Source organism: Microtus pennsylvanicus, chromosome 22 (genome assembly GCF_037038515.1).
Source record: "Microtus pennsylvanicus isolate mMicPen1 chromosome 22, mMicPen1.hap1, whole genome shotgun sequence".
Classification (NCBI taxonomy): domain Eukaryota; kingdom Metazoa; phylum Chordata; class Mammalia; order Rodentia; family Cricetidae; genus Microtus; species Microtus pennsylvanicus.
The window spans coordinates 34,211,073-34,223,996 of NC_134600.1; the positions used below are offsets into that span (position 1 = coordinate 34,211,073).

At 39.8% G+C, this 12,924-nt stretch overlaps 1 protein-coding gene across 2 annotated transcripts in view; it reads right to left on the reverse strand.

The window, feature by feature from the left end:
• Positions 1–12,924, reverse strand: part of Ptpn12 (protein tyrosine phosphatase non-receptor type 12) — a 59,405-nt gene that overhangs the window by 16,254 nt on the left and 30,227 nt on the right. For both annotated transcript variants that reach the window (XM_075956425.1, XM_075956426.1), the window contains 6 exons: positions 11,892–11,930; positions 9,989–10,060; positions 7,031–7,090; positions 4,354–4,496; positions 488–554; positions 55–132 (listed from right to left, as the gene is read on the reverse strand). In XM_075956425.1, the coding sequence (XP_075812540.1) occupies positions 55–132; positions 488–554; positions 4,354–4,496; positions 7,031–7,090; positions 9,989–10,060; positions 11,892–11,930 (459 nt within the window). The remainder of the gene's footprint in view (positions 1–54; positions 133–487; positions 555–4,353; positions 4,497–7,030; positions 7,091–9,988; positions 10,061–11,891; positions 11,931–12,924) is intronic.

A 12,924-nucleotide genomic window follows, 5' to 3' on the forward strand; every position in this document is an offset into this window, starting at 1 on the left:
CCAGAGGAAACGTTTTTGAAATATAATTTATAAAGAGAGAAAAATCAACTATACCTTTGTTTGTACTGCAGAGTGCCTCTGTGTTCTCATTTCTTGTATTAAATTAAATACATTAAATTCCTCTGGAATTTTCTAAAACCAAGAATTTAACACATATAACTACGGGCAACATCAAAACCATAAAACTATCACGTTTTCCCCGACTTTAGACACATGCTAGACACCGCAAGCCTTCACTGTGAATTCCCCGACTTTAGACACATGCTAGACACTGCAAGCCTCCACTGTGAGCTGCCTTTCAGACATGGTGGCGTCATGGACAAAGCCCACCCAAGCCTCAGCAGTCACCTGCAGAGCGTGACCACAGCACGAGGAACAGAGCCCACGACAAACTGGAGAGATGGAGTAGGGGCCGAGAAGACGCTCAAGTCAGTGCTCTCCTAAGTGTGAGGACACGGGATCTAATGCTATATAAAATCATTCTTACCCCAGCTTTTAGTAAGTTCCATGTGTAATCTATGGCACAAATAGCACCTGTTCTTCCACAGCCTGCACTAAAGATACAAAATTTGAGGGAAAAAAAATTTAATTTTTAAAATAAAAGGCATATTAACATCCAGAAGCAAAAATCATTTAAGAAATATGATGGAATTCTAATTAGTGAACAAAATACAGTTAAAATACCGAAACAGTATTATGCTTAACACTAAAATTTGAATATTTAAATTTTTAATTCAAGAAATGTCTAACAGTAAATGACTCACAAGAAAACTCTAGCCTTTCCCTCTGTCAGTCAAGTTTAGCCAGTGCCACCGTGTGGAGATAAAGTACAGCAGGATACTCGAGATGGCTTATGCTCTGGCCTGCAGGAGCCAGTGACTCTTAACAGTATAGGAAGCAGGGATTCCAGAAACAAAGACAACTGACTACCATCCCCTCCTGAGGGAGGAGGAGGAGCCGTGTTAATTAAGTTGGGAGCACCTGTAAAGATCCTGTGCTGCAGCCTGCCGTGCTGAAGGAGCACCTGAGAGGCTGAGACGGGACATTCGCGTCCCCAGCCAGTTTGGGATAGGTCCTAAGACCCTGTCTACAAGCACACGCTACAAATGGACACATTTTCTCTTCTTTTGTAGCTGTGCATTAAGTTACTGAAGTTAACATGTTGTTTTGTTGTTTAAAGGAATTAAATAATTTTTGGAATCAGAAAAATTCAACTGAAACAGACTTAAGAATTATGGTTACTGACTGGATAACTTAACAAAACAGGAAATAATTTTAAATAACTTGAAAAAAGTCAAGTCAAGACAACTTCTTTATCTTTCAATTCCAAAACAAAACACTTTTCTTTTTCACCAGCTGACTGGTCAACATATCACTGAAATGTGTTAGATGACCCCCAAATGCCCACCAGAGACTCTGGAGTAAGAGGCAGAACCAGCTCTCTTCGCAAGTCAGGGAGGAAATCTTCAAAGTTAAGATAAATAAATCTTTAAAACAGTAATTAACCAATACATCTCGTGTCTGAAACTTTCATTTACTTAACAAGACTATTTTATGTGCACGAGTGTTTTGTCTACATCTATGTCTGTGTTATCACCTGAAGCCAGAAGAGCGAGTCAGATGCCCAGGAACTGAGTTGGGAATCAAACCTGGGTCCTCTAGAAAAGCAGGCAGTGCTCTTAACTGATGAGATACTTTTTCTTTTCCTTTTTTTATTTGGAGACAGGGTCTATGTAGCCCAAGTTGGTACCCTATTTATAATCCTCCTGCTTCAGTCTCCAGAATGCTGGGATTATAGGTATGCACCACCATCCTGGGTTTCCTTTACTTATTTCTGATAGTAAATAAAATTACAGATACAAATAACTTAGCAGTATAAATTTAGGGTGATTCTGAGAAACACTGATTCTAAGGTCTTTTGAAGGACTAAGATAGAAAATAGAAAAATTGCCTCAGGAGTAAAGTAGCTTTTATGATATTTGGAAATAACAGATTTATCTAATGAAATTCTACATTAGGTTTTGAAATATCCTACATATTACTAATAATACAATCATGACTATACTGCAAAGCTACTGCAAACGTTTTATTTTTTCTTTTTTTTGGTTTTTCGAGACAGGGTTTCTCTGTGGCTTTGGTTCCTGTCCTGGAACTAGCTCTGTAGACCAGGCTGGCCTCGAACTCTCAGAGATCCGCCTGCCTCTGCCTCCCGAGTGCTGGGATTAAAGGCGTGCGCCACCATCGCTCATGTTCATGGCTGACACAACATTTATTCTTTTTAAAACTATAAAGAAAAATAAAAAAACAAAAAACTGTATTCTCCCCAACATTTTTAGACACCATACATGTAGACCTTACAAAATGAAGCCAAGGGGTGGTGGGTTGGATGAGAAATATCCTCCACAGACTCATATGGACCCTTTAGGAAACAGAGCCTTAAGAGGAGGAAATACATCATTGGAGGTGGGCTTTGAGGGTTTGCCGCTGCCACGTCTTTCCTAACGTGTACTGTATCCCTCTGTATTTTATGAGGGCAACGCAAGAAAGTGACGATACAAGCGGCTCTGCCTCCTGTATTCCTCAGCTGTACCCAGGTTGGCTGGTCTGTTTGGGGGTCTCCGTTGTTGCTCTTCTTCTTCCTCCCATCCCATCCCCTCTACAGCTGAGGCTGATCTTTATCTCGCAGTCTCTCAAGCGGTGGAGTATAGGCATGAGTCACTCTGTCAAGTTTTTGGATATTTTTTCAACTAAACCAAGTCGGACATGGTGGCTCATCCTTGCTGGCCATCCCAGCACCGGTGAGGAAGAGGTAAGAGTTCCAGGTTCACTTGGGCTACTGAGATCATCCACACTTTTAAAAACCTTTCTAAAAAGGGTTGCAGACAAGAGTTCTACCATAAATGTAACCTGGAGTGCACTGGAGATGAAGGTTGTCAGGTGAGACAGGGAACAAAGGAAGGAGTCACAATATTTGAAGATATAAAAATTATAGACATGCTTAGGTATGCAGTCTTAATTTCCAAAAAATGAAAAAATTAAGGTTATTTTCTGCCCAACTGGAATGTTTCTTCACTTTTTATTTTAAAAATTTCAAGGTTTATGAGTAGAAAAATAATCAGACAATAAAAACAGCTCAATGTGTTCAATTAAAAACAGGTGGCTATCTTATTTAATTAACATAATTAAACTCTAACACACACTTGGAACACAAAATTAATTACCCCTTCAAAGACAAACACTGTCACACCCATTGCCCCAGAAGTCAAAGGCTGGGCTCACATGTCAACATGACTAATTTTGCAAAAAGTAATTGGAATTTAAACATCACCCGAAAAGAGAAAACACTTCTACACAGGAGCTGCATATAGATATGCCTAAACTTAAGTCATTATTTAGTTTTATGTATACAGCACAATTTAATAAAGTTGTCCAGTATCATGTACCAACAATTTACTCATAACTTACTACAAGACGCCGTGCCAGGTACCACGCACACACCTGTAATCCAAGCAGAGCTGTGGAGGCGAGGGAGGCAGCTGTGGCTATTGAGTACATAAGCCTTCCATCCTCAAAAAACCTCGGAGGACTGGCATATTTACCAATGAACAAGTGAATGCCACCCACCACAACTTCTTAAGAGGATAAAAAAGAATGCCAGTTTCAAGCCCTGCGTAAGATTTCAACAGTTTTAAGCTATAATTTCATGGTATGACAGACAGTGGTGCAGACACGGAGGCTTGTTCCTCAGGAAGGAAAACTTCCCTGAATGCTTTTCACCTGGAAAATACCTTATTACTCCATTCTAAGAGCTCTGAAACTGGGGTACAAATGACATCTCTGCTGTGTAACTGGCAATGGATTCTTTTAAATTCTCATGCTTGATAAGTATACAATAATTTAACCTTTTCTTCTGGATTTTTTGAGGTAGACTTACTATCTATGGATAGGTTGGTTACTAGGTAACCCTGACTGGCCTCGAGCTCTGAGATTCTGTCTCCGCCTCCTTGGTTTTGGGATTACAGGCATGTGCACCATACCCAGCACTTGTCTGGAGACCAGTGGTATCTTAGACCATTTCTATGCGTATCTACACACATCTTTTTAAAGCCTGAGGCTTTATCATTCATGAAAATTTGCACGACACAACACTGACTATACCAGGGAATATGTTTTACTGTAACATTTACAGTCTATCAACTAGATTAGATTCCATCAATTCTCAGGCCTCAAACATACTATAACAGGGCCAGGAAAGCTCAAGACAAAAACACATCAAATTAATGTAGAAACAAAACTCTACCCCACAACAGATTTAAGCACCGCACTTCCTACATTTAGAAGACTCTTTCGTACCTGCAATGAATACAAATAGGCACATCTTCGTGCTCCTGGTATGTCCGCATCAAGCTGATCATGTCCAGAATAGAATCAAAGGACGAGGGAACATCGTGGTCCGGCCAGTTCACATAATGGAACTGATAGAGCCGGCGGGATTCCTTCATAGAAACAGAAAATCAGTAAACATACGCACAAACTTAACTATCATTTCTAAGTTACCTTTAAAAAAATCAAATACATAGCCTTCATTTATTACTTACCAAACACCTAGTATTGATGATGTTTTAAATGTAATAACTTACTTAGCTTCCACAAGGAAGGTGGTGCTCATTCCATTTTATTTTAAAGGTAAGAAAATTTAGACATATTAACTTTCCTGGTGTTTTATAGGATATAACAAACGCAGGATCTAACCCAAGAGATATTAACATGTACAACATGATCTTTATCCACTGTATTTCATAACACATTCTTTAATCCACACTATAAAATTGATAATACATCATTCTTTGAATCATTGGAGTTAGAGAGCCAAGAGATTATCCTGAAAAAGAAGAGACTGTCTAGCTCCAACTCCACTTTCTCACTAGACTGTTGGTTCTGCATCTGTGGCTGAGGGAACTGCCTCTCTCCTCTCAACCCTTTGGGGACAACTACGATGGAAATGAGGGAGGTTTTTTTTTTAACAGAATAATGCTAAGATTTTACTTTCCTTTTCCTTTAACCAGCTAATGTAATATATATTTATGTATTTAAGCTTTTTCCAAATTTAATTTTATAGTAAGCACTGAAAGCAATAGTCAAATAAATCAAAGATCCAAAGAAGCCCCAGCAACTCTAAAAAATACTTATTTTAATTTATGTGACGCGCCTCATACCCATCCCCATGGAGGTCAAAAGAGGGCTTTGGATATTACAAAAGTGGAGTTATAAGCGAGTTGTGAGCCACCACAGTTGGGCTGGAATCTAACCTGGGTCCCCTGAAAGAGCAGGAGGGCTCTTAGTCTCTCCAGCCTCTCAGTAACTTTTAGACTGTTCATTCTAGACGTAACAGAAAGAGCAGAGCTTGGGATTCAGCTCCAGTACTCAGTTCTGTATCTGTCACTGACTACACAGGCAAGTTACTAACTTCTCAAACCCCTTTATGTGCCATACTCTTTCAGTTAGGATAACCAATGATCTGACACACACGGAGAAGGTGAGTGTGAACTGCCATACTCTTTCAGTTAGGATAACCAATGATCTGACACACACGGAGAAGGTGAGTGTGAACTGCCATACTGTTTCAGTTAGGATAACCAATGATCTGACACACACGGAGAAGGTGAGTGTGAACTGCTATACTCTTTCAGTTAGGATAACCAATGATCTGACACACACAGAGAAGGTGAGTGTGAACTGCTATACTCTTTCAGTTAGGATAACCAATGATCTGACACACACGGAGAAGGTGAGTGTGAACTGCTATACTCTTTCAGTTAGGATAACCAATGATCTGACACACACGGAGAAGGTGAGTGTGAACTGCTATACTCTTTCAGTTAGGATAACCAATTGATCTGACACACACGGAGAAGGTGAGTGCGAACTGGAGATAATGTGCAACAAATGCAATAAATGACCCAACTAAAGGGAGGGATTCAGTAGTTGGGGAAAAGAACGAGTGCAGGTAGCTTGTCAAAAGAGAGCAGGCAGGCTTACAAGTGAGTTGGTCAGAAGCATTTTTGCAATGTCCTTTTAGACATGTCTGGTTTCCTCCCTGAGAAATTATCATTTTGTCTGGCTCTGAAATGAGGTAAATATAACTTTAAATTCAAATGACAATTTACTTTACTTATATAGCTGGTGACTGAACCCTTGTGCCTGATGGACAAAGACCCTGAGCACTGAACTATATCCAGTCTCTAAATGAAGATTTAGTTTTGTCTTTAAAAAATTATGCATACAACTGACTAATAAGTGAGTAATGTTATAATTTGTCTATTGTTAAGAGAAAACTATTTGCAACAAAGAAAGAATCATTATTCTACACACAAAAAATTGAAGTTTTTCTAAGTAAGTTAAAATTTACACTGTTTTATTATGCAATACAGATTAAGGCTCAGACCCTAAATAAATAAAGTATAAAACAGCAGGACTGAGACTCAGAGCAAGAATGGAGAGGGGAGAAGTAGAGATGGGGAGGAGGGAGGAGGGAGTACGTATGGAGGAGGAGAGATGGGAGGAGGGAGTATGGATGGAGCAGGAGAGATGGGGAAGAGGGAGTATAGATGGAGCAGGAGAGATGGGGAGGAGGGAGTATGGATGGAGCAGGAGAGATGGGGAGGAGGGAGGAGGGAGTATGGATGGAGCAGGAGAGATGGGGAGGAGGGAGGAGGGAGTATGGATGGAGCAGGAGAGATGGGGAGGAGGGAGTATGGATGGAGCAGGAGAGATGGGGAGGAGGGAGGAGGGAGTATGGATGGAGCAGGAGAGATGGGGAGGAGGGAGGAGGGAGTATGGATGGAGCAGGAGAGATGGGGAGGAGGGAGTATGGATGGAGCAGGAGAGATGAGGAGGAGGGAGGAGGGAGTATGGATGGAGCAGGAGAGATGGGGAGGAGGGAGGAGGGAGTATGGATGGAGCAGGAGAGATGGGGAGGAGGGAGTATGGATGGAGCAGGCACTCTTTATCCATAATGGAAACTGCTTACATTTTGAAACTCAAGTAAAAGTGTCCGAATGAAGTAGTCTGTTCTTGCTTGCTCGTTTTCCTAAAAGGAAAAAAAATTTGTTAGTCAGTAAAAATATACACATCAAAATAAAATAATTAAAAGTAAACAATCTAAAATTAACATTTAGAATTCTGCACATGTCTAATAATTATTTTAAAAACCTTAAAGTCATCCCGTTAAGTATTTTTAATGGTGCTAGGATCTGAGCCCAAAGCTTTGTGTGTACTAGGATAAACACACTGATCCTAATGTTTTATCTAATTCTTACTTACAGTCTTTAAAAAGTGTTTACTGATTATTCAATCATGACGTTACCATCTAAGACAATATAGCTAAGTAGCATCCCCAGAACGTTTTCAACAACAATCCCCAAAGAACATCCCGCCTTAACGTCTCCATGTCAACCCCGCTTTCTCAACTCTCCAACCCTGCTGTTATTCTGACTGTGGCTGTATGAAACACGAACCACTCTAAGTCTGACACCATCTCGTAGAGTATTAGAAGGAAGTGTGACATATGTCTGCTGCTCAGTTCTTCTTTCTGCTTTTTTAGTTTTAACCACAGACAGCTTAGGCCAGTCATTAACAATAATAATATCTGCTACTCATTAAGAAAATAGACTTCCAGTATTATTCTAGAATGGGAACTTTTTACTTATTGTTTCAACTTATGATTATTTGTTTCTCTTTCTTTTTTCTCCCTCCCCCGCTGTCCTGGACTTGCTCTGCGGACAGGCTGGCCTCCCTCAGCACCAGCCTGCTGTCACCTGAGTCTCACCCACCCCTCACCAGGCAGGTGCCACCATGCTGGAGCGGACACTGGCCCGAGCTGCTTGCTAGCCGTCTTCCAGTCCACACTCCCTTTATTTACCCCACACCAACAGTCCCCAGGACACACCCATTTCTCTGCTCAGACACTGTGACTGCAAGCAGGCATGTTACTCTCTATGGTTATTAAGTTTGTAAATTTAGTTTTGTTTTCTTTTTTCGAGATAGGATTTCTCTATGTTACAGCTCTGACAGTCCTGGAACTCACTTTGTAGAGCAGGCTGGCCTTGAACTCAGAGATCTGCCTGCCTCTGTCTCCCGAGTGAGTGCCACCACTGCCCGGTGCATAAATTCAGTTTTTTATTTGCAGTTAAAATCAGTGGAAACAAATCCTGAGTTGTCTTAACAACAACAAAAAAACATAGATATTCCTTCTTATTAAAGTCTTCAGAATGGATTAATTTTGATACTAACGAACCAGATAAGCTTTTATTCACCAAACCAAACCTCATATTAAGAGAATTTTTAAAAATTTATATTTTAGGTCAGATAAAAAAAAACCATCCACAAAAGTCAACTCATTTTTTCCCTGCTTACGGAACTGTTCTGTTGCTGAATGCCGACACTAATTCACTTGACTTGTGACATTCACTACAGTTAGCTTGTTAAACATAAGCACATCGCCCAGAACTACGTTCCCTGCATTGTCCTGGGCCCTATGGTGGAATCATTCCTACCCTAAGAAGGTATGTCTTTACTGAAGTATATTGTGGTGTGCATTAATTAGTATTCATCCTAAATAAAACAAAATGCAGCAGAATTAAAACATCTTTTGCCCAGTGTGGTAATGAATACTTTTAATTTAAGCATTCGGGAGGTAGGGGCAGGCTGGTCTCTATGATATGCACAGTGAGACTGTCTCAAAAAGACAAACCACAGAAACCTTCAACATTGTCCCACAAACCATTAATTTTAACTATAACTTTAGAGTGTTTATTGCAGACTAAATTTGAGTTCAATTATGAATTGATTTTGGACTTCAAACCTCCGTAATTTTGTGAGCCCTATTTTATAATAAAAGCTCTCTACACTTCCCACCCACACTCCAGTGCCCCAAGGGTTCTCTCTCTACAGCACCTGAAATAGGTAGTTCAGCGTTTAGCTGGGCAAACACGTTAGGTGACTAAGAAATAAGATATTAAATGTCACGTAAATAAAATAGTTGTATTCTAGCTCACCCACATTTTACTTCATTTCCGCCCACTTCCCTTTTTCTTGTTTTCCTTCTTCACTGTTTTTAACTTCATCTTCTCAAGTTTCAACTGTGGTAGATCTGAGCCTGAGCTGAACTCCAGAGAACACGAAATAGCACGGTACACATTTCTGCCCCCGCCCGCCCCAAGGACAGGATCTCCTACTAATCTCAACAGTAGTGAGTGGTTCCCCATCTTCCCCATGCTGGGCCCCCATACAGCTCCTCACGATGCGGTGACCCCCAACCATAAAATTATTTTCATTGCTACTTCGTAACCGTAATTCTGCTACTGCTATGAACTGTAACACAAATATTTTTTGAGACACAAGTTTGGCAGGGGAGTCACAGCCCACAGGTGGAGAACCTCTTGTCTAGAACTTGCTACTGGACCGGTCCTCCTGAGTGGTGCTGGAATTACAGGTGTGTACCACCAGGCCCAGCCTACACTTTAGACTTCATGTCCAATTACCTGTTATAAGGAATACTCTTCACTTTTAGGGCAGCAATTCTCAAGTCTAACTTCATACATAATTTTAAAATATGGGGGAGGATAATAGGAAAGCTTAATATCACAGACTACGTCCCAGTTAACAATGTTCTTTTCCATTTATTTGATTAGAAAAGTGAGTATGCCAATTTTCAGAGATGAGTTGAGCATAGTTAAACAATAACTGTCACGAGATATAAAAGGACTAACAGAATCAACATGAAAATAAGGAAAACCTTATTTTATTTACAGTTGTAAAAGTCATTTCTAAAGCTCCTAAATTTAAAAGCAAAATAAAACATCAGTACTGATTACTACAGTAAGTGAAGGTTTACACAGAATTGAATCCTAGACTTGCAGCAGCCTGAGTTCATACCATATACAAATTTCTCAAAGAACGAATTTTTAAAACAAAAATAAGTACTTACACAGGAAATTCTGAATGGTGCAAACGTTACAGGATCTTCTCCATACAAAGGCCAGTATCGCTCACATTTTTTCTGTTGTCCAAAAAGAGATCAGCAGGAAAGAGTTCAGTAACTGTACACAGTTCATAAGCTTTTACAGAAAGAGCACCGTGTGCTCTAAGATGCATTTGGGCACTGCTAATCATACTATTCTACTGGCTGTTGTTAATTCAGAGTGATCGTCACCACGTATACAATGAGATCATTAATGAAATAAAAAGAGATCCTCAACTTTAATAGTACTTAGAAAAACCGTATCTCAAAAACAATAACAAAACAAAACTAGATGAATAAAATTTAAATTTCCAACTATAATCAAATAATAGTAAAGAATATTAGCATTTACATAGCAAATTTGGTTAGTCTTCAATATTTAGATTCTGCTATTTTTATTTATCCTCTGTCCAACATTACTTAACACTGGTAAACAAAGTTATTCTCAAGGAATAAAAGAAATTAGGTAAAATATGGCTTCTCCATAATTTATGACATGTACTTACTTCGCTTATATGGCACATCTCAAAAATTTTAATAGCCATTTTTTAGAACTTAAAAATTACCTTTACTAATTTATCACCCAACATAAATAACTTCAAATCAAGACACTACACAACTGACTTTAAATCTGATCTGGGTGTCACACCTAAAGGTAAGCACTATTCTCTGTACATGTATTAACATCTCAGGACCGACGCTGAACAACACCCCACGAAATGAAACACCTCTCACACACCATCAGCTAAGGTCAAAGTCATGGGAAGCTCAGGGACCAGAGTGTTTGCTAGCATGTGTGAGGTTCCGGGTCCAATCTCAGAATATCAGAAAAGAAACTAAGCAGAGATTTCCTTCTCTGAACTCTGAAAACAGTACAAACAAAAGCTGGGTGAGGTGGGCATACCTTTAGTCCCAGCACTCGAGAGGCAGAGGCAGGAGATCACGGAGTGTGAGGCCAGCCTGCTCTACAAAGCAAGTTCTAGGGCTTTATAGTTTTATAAAATATATAGCCAGGGTTATAGAGAGAAACCCTGTCTTGAAAAACCAAAAAACCAAACACCTCAAAAAATCCAGAAACAAAAATAAAAAACCAACCAACCAACCAACCAGAGAGAGGAACAAAGGGAGAAAGAAGAGAGCAACAACAGGTGGTGGGGGGCTGGGAGGCAGTCCAGTGAGCACAGTACCCAGGGCTTTCGACACCAACGGTGGGAGTCAGAGCGAGAGCACAAGGTTAGAGAGACCCTACCTCAAACCACAGGAGAAGGAGGGAACAGGCAGACAATACCGTCTGCACGCGAACCTCTGGCTTTCCACACATCCATGTTCACTGTACCTGCACACACATCCATGGATGCAGGTACACATACACAGACAGACTAATCAGAATATTCACGCTGTTTTTAATTCTTATATAAATTTGACTGGCCTCACACTCACATACACCAATCTGGTCTCAAATCTGTGCAGGCTTCTCGCCTCTGCCTCTCAAGTTCTGCATTACAGGTGTATGAGATACCACATGCAGCTAGCTTTAAGCTTTAATCATCGGAATTACTTTAATATGCTTATTTGTTCAATTTTATAAATATTTCAAAAGCTACTTTCTAGACAATAAAATACATTTGACTTAAAGTACCATGAAACATTTGAGAACTATAAGGGACAATACACATTTTTAGTGTATTATAAAATGTACTTTTGAAATACAGAAAGACGTTTGTGTTTTAGAGATCGTTTTGATCCATGTATCATGTATAACAGCAGAGCACACAAGTGTGTACCCTTTAACTACTTGAGATCAGATTAATGTGAAGTGCTAAGTCAGGATCTTCTGTCCTCAAATACAATGTGGTAAGCGTATACATACCCTTCCCATCTCAAATTCCCGACAGGCCATGACGATGATCTAAAAAGGAGTTGGGGGAGGAGATAAAGAATATATCAGTTAAAAATATATACTTGTAATATATTAAAAAGTAGCTTTTTAAACTGGGCAATGGTGGCACACGCCTTTAATCCCAGCAGACTGGGAGGCAGAGGCAGGCGGATCTCTATGAGTTCAAGGCTGCCTGGTCTACAAAAGTTAGTTCCAGGATAGACACCAAAGTTACACAGAGAAACCCTGTCATGAAAAACCAAAAAAGAAAGAGCTTTAAGGTTAAAAGTATAGTATAGGGGATGAGAATTACTCAGGTAAGAGAACTAGCTGCCCATCCAGAGGACCTGGTTTCAGTTCCCAGAGCCCACATCTGTAACTCCAGTTCCAGATGGTCCAATGCCCCTTTAAGACTCTGCAGGCACTGCACACATATAACACAGACATACATGTAGGCAAACACACATAAAAATAAAATCTCAAGAAAAGTACAGGACAAAGACACTATCTTCTAAACAAGAACTACCTACACAGCCAGAAGTAAGTAATGTCATTTAAAATGATTTATTTTGTTTGGATTATGCTGTGAATCTGACATACTTATTTCTTACTTTTGAGTTATACAAAAGGACTGTTGGGGTATTATTTACCTAACTTAGCATTACTCTTCACCAAATATTAAAGTACAGTTAAGCGTAACCTTCTAAAGGTTGAACATAACAAAATTATCAGTCTCATACAGTTATGCTATCTGATGCCTCGTTTTATATAGCACTAGATATGAAAGTTTGCAGAGTCTATAGTAAAGTTGTGCACTATAACCATCAACCTCTTACTGTGACTATCACTGTGCTCTTATCCCTGTATCCGCTTACCTGTAAATGTGCTTCAGTGCCTCCATAGTACACTCTCCTCTAGACACCTCAGCGTGTGCATTACCCACATCTCAGTATGTTCAATACCTAACGATGAAATCCTCCCAATTCTGAGAAAAGCATACCTCTATGAAATCCAAACCCCTATC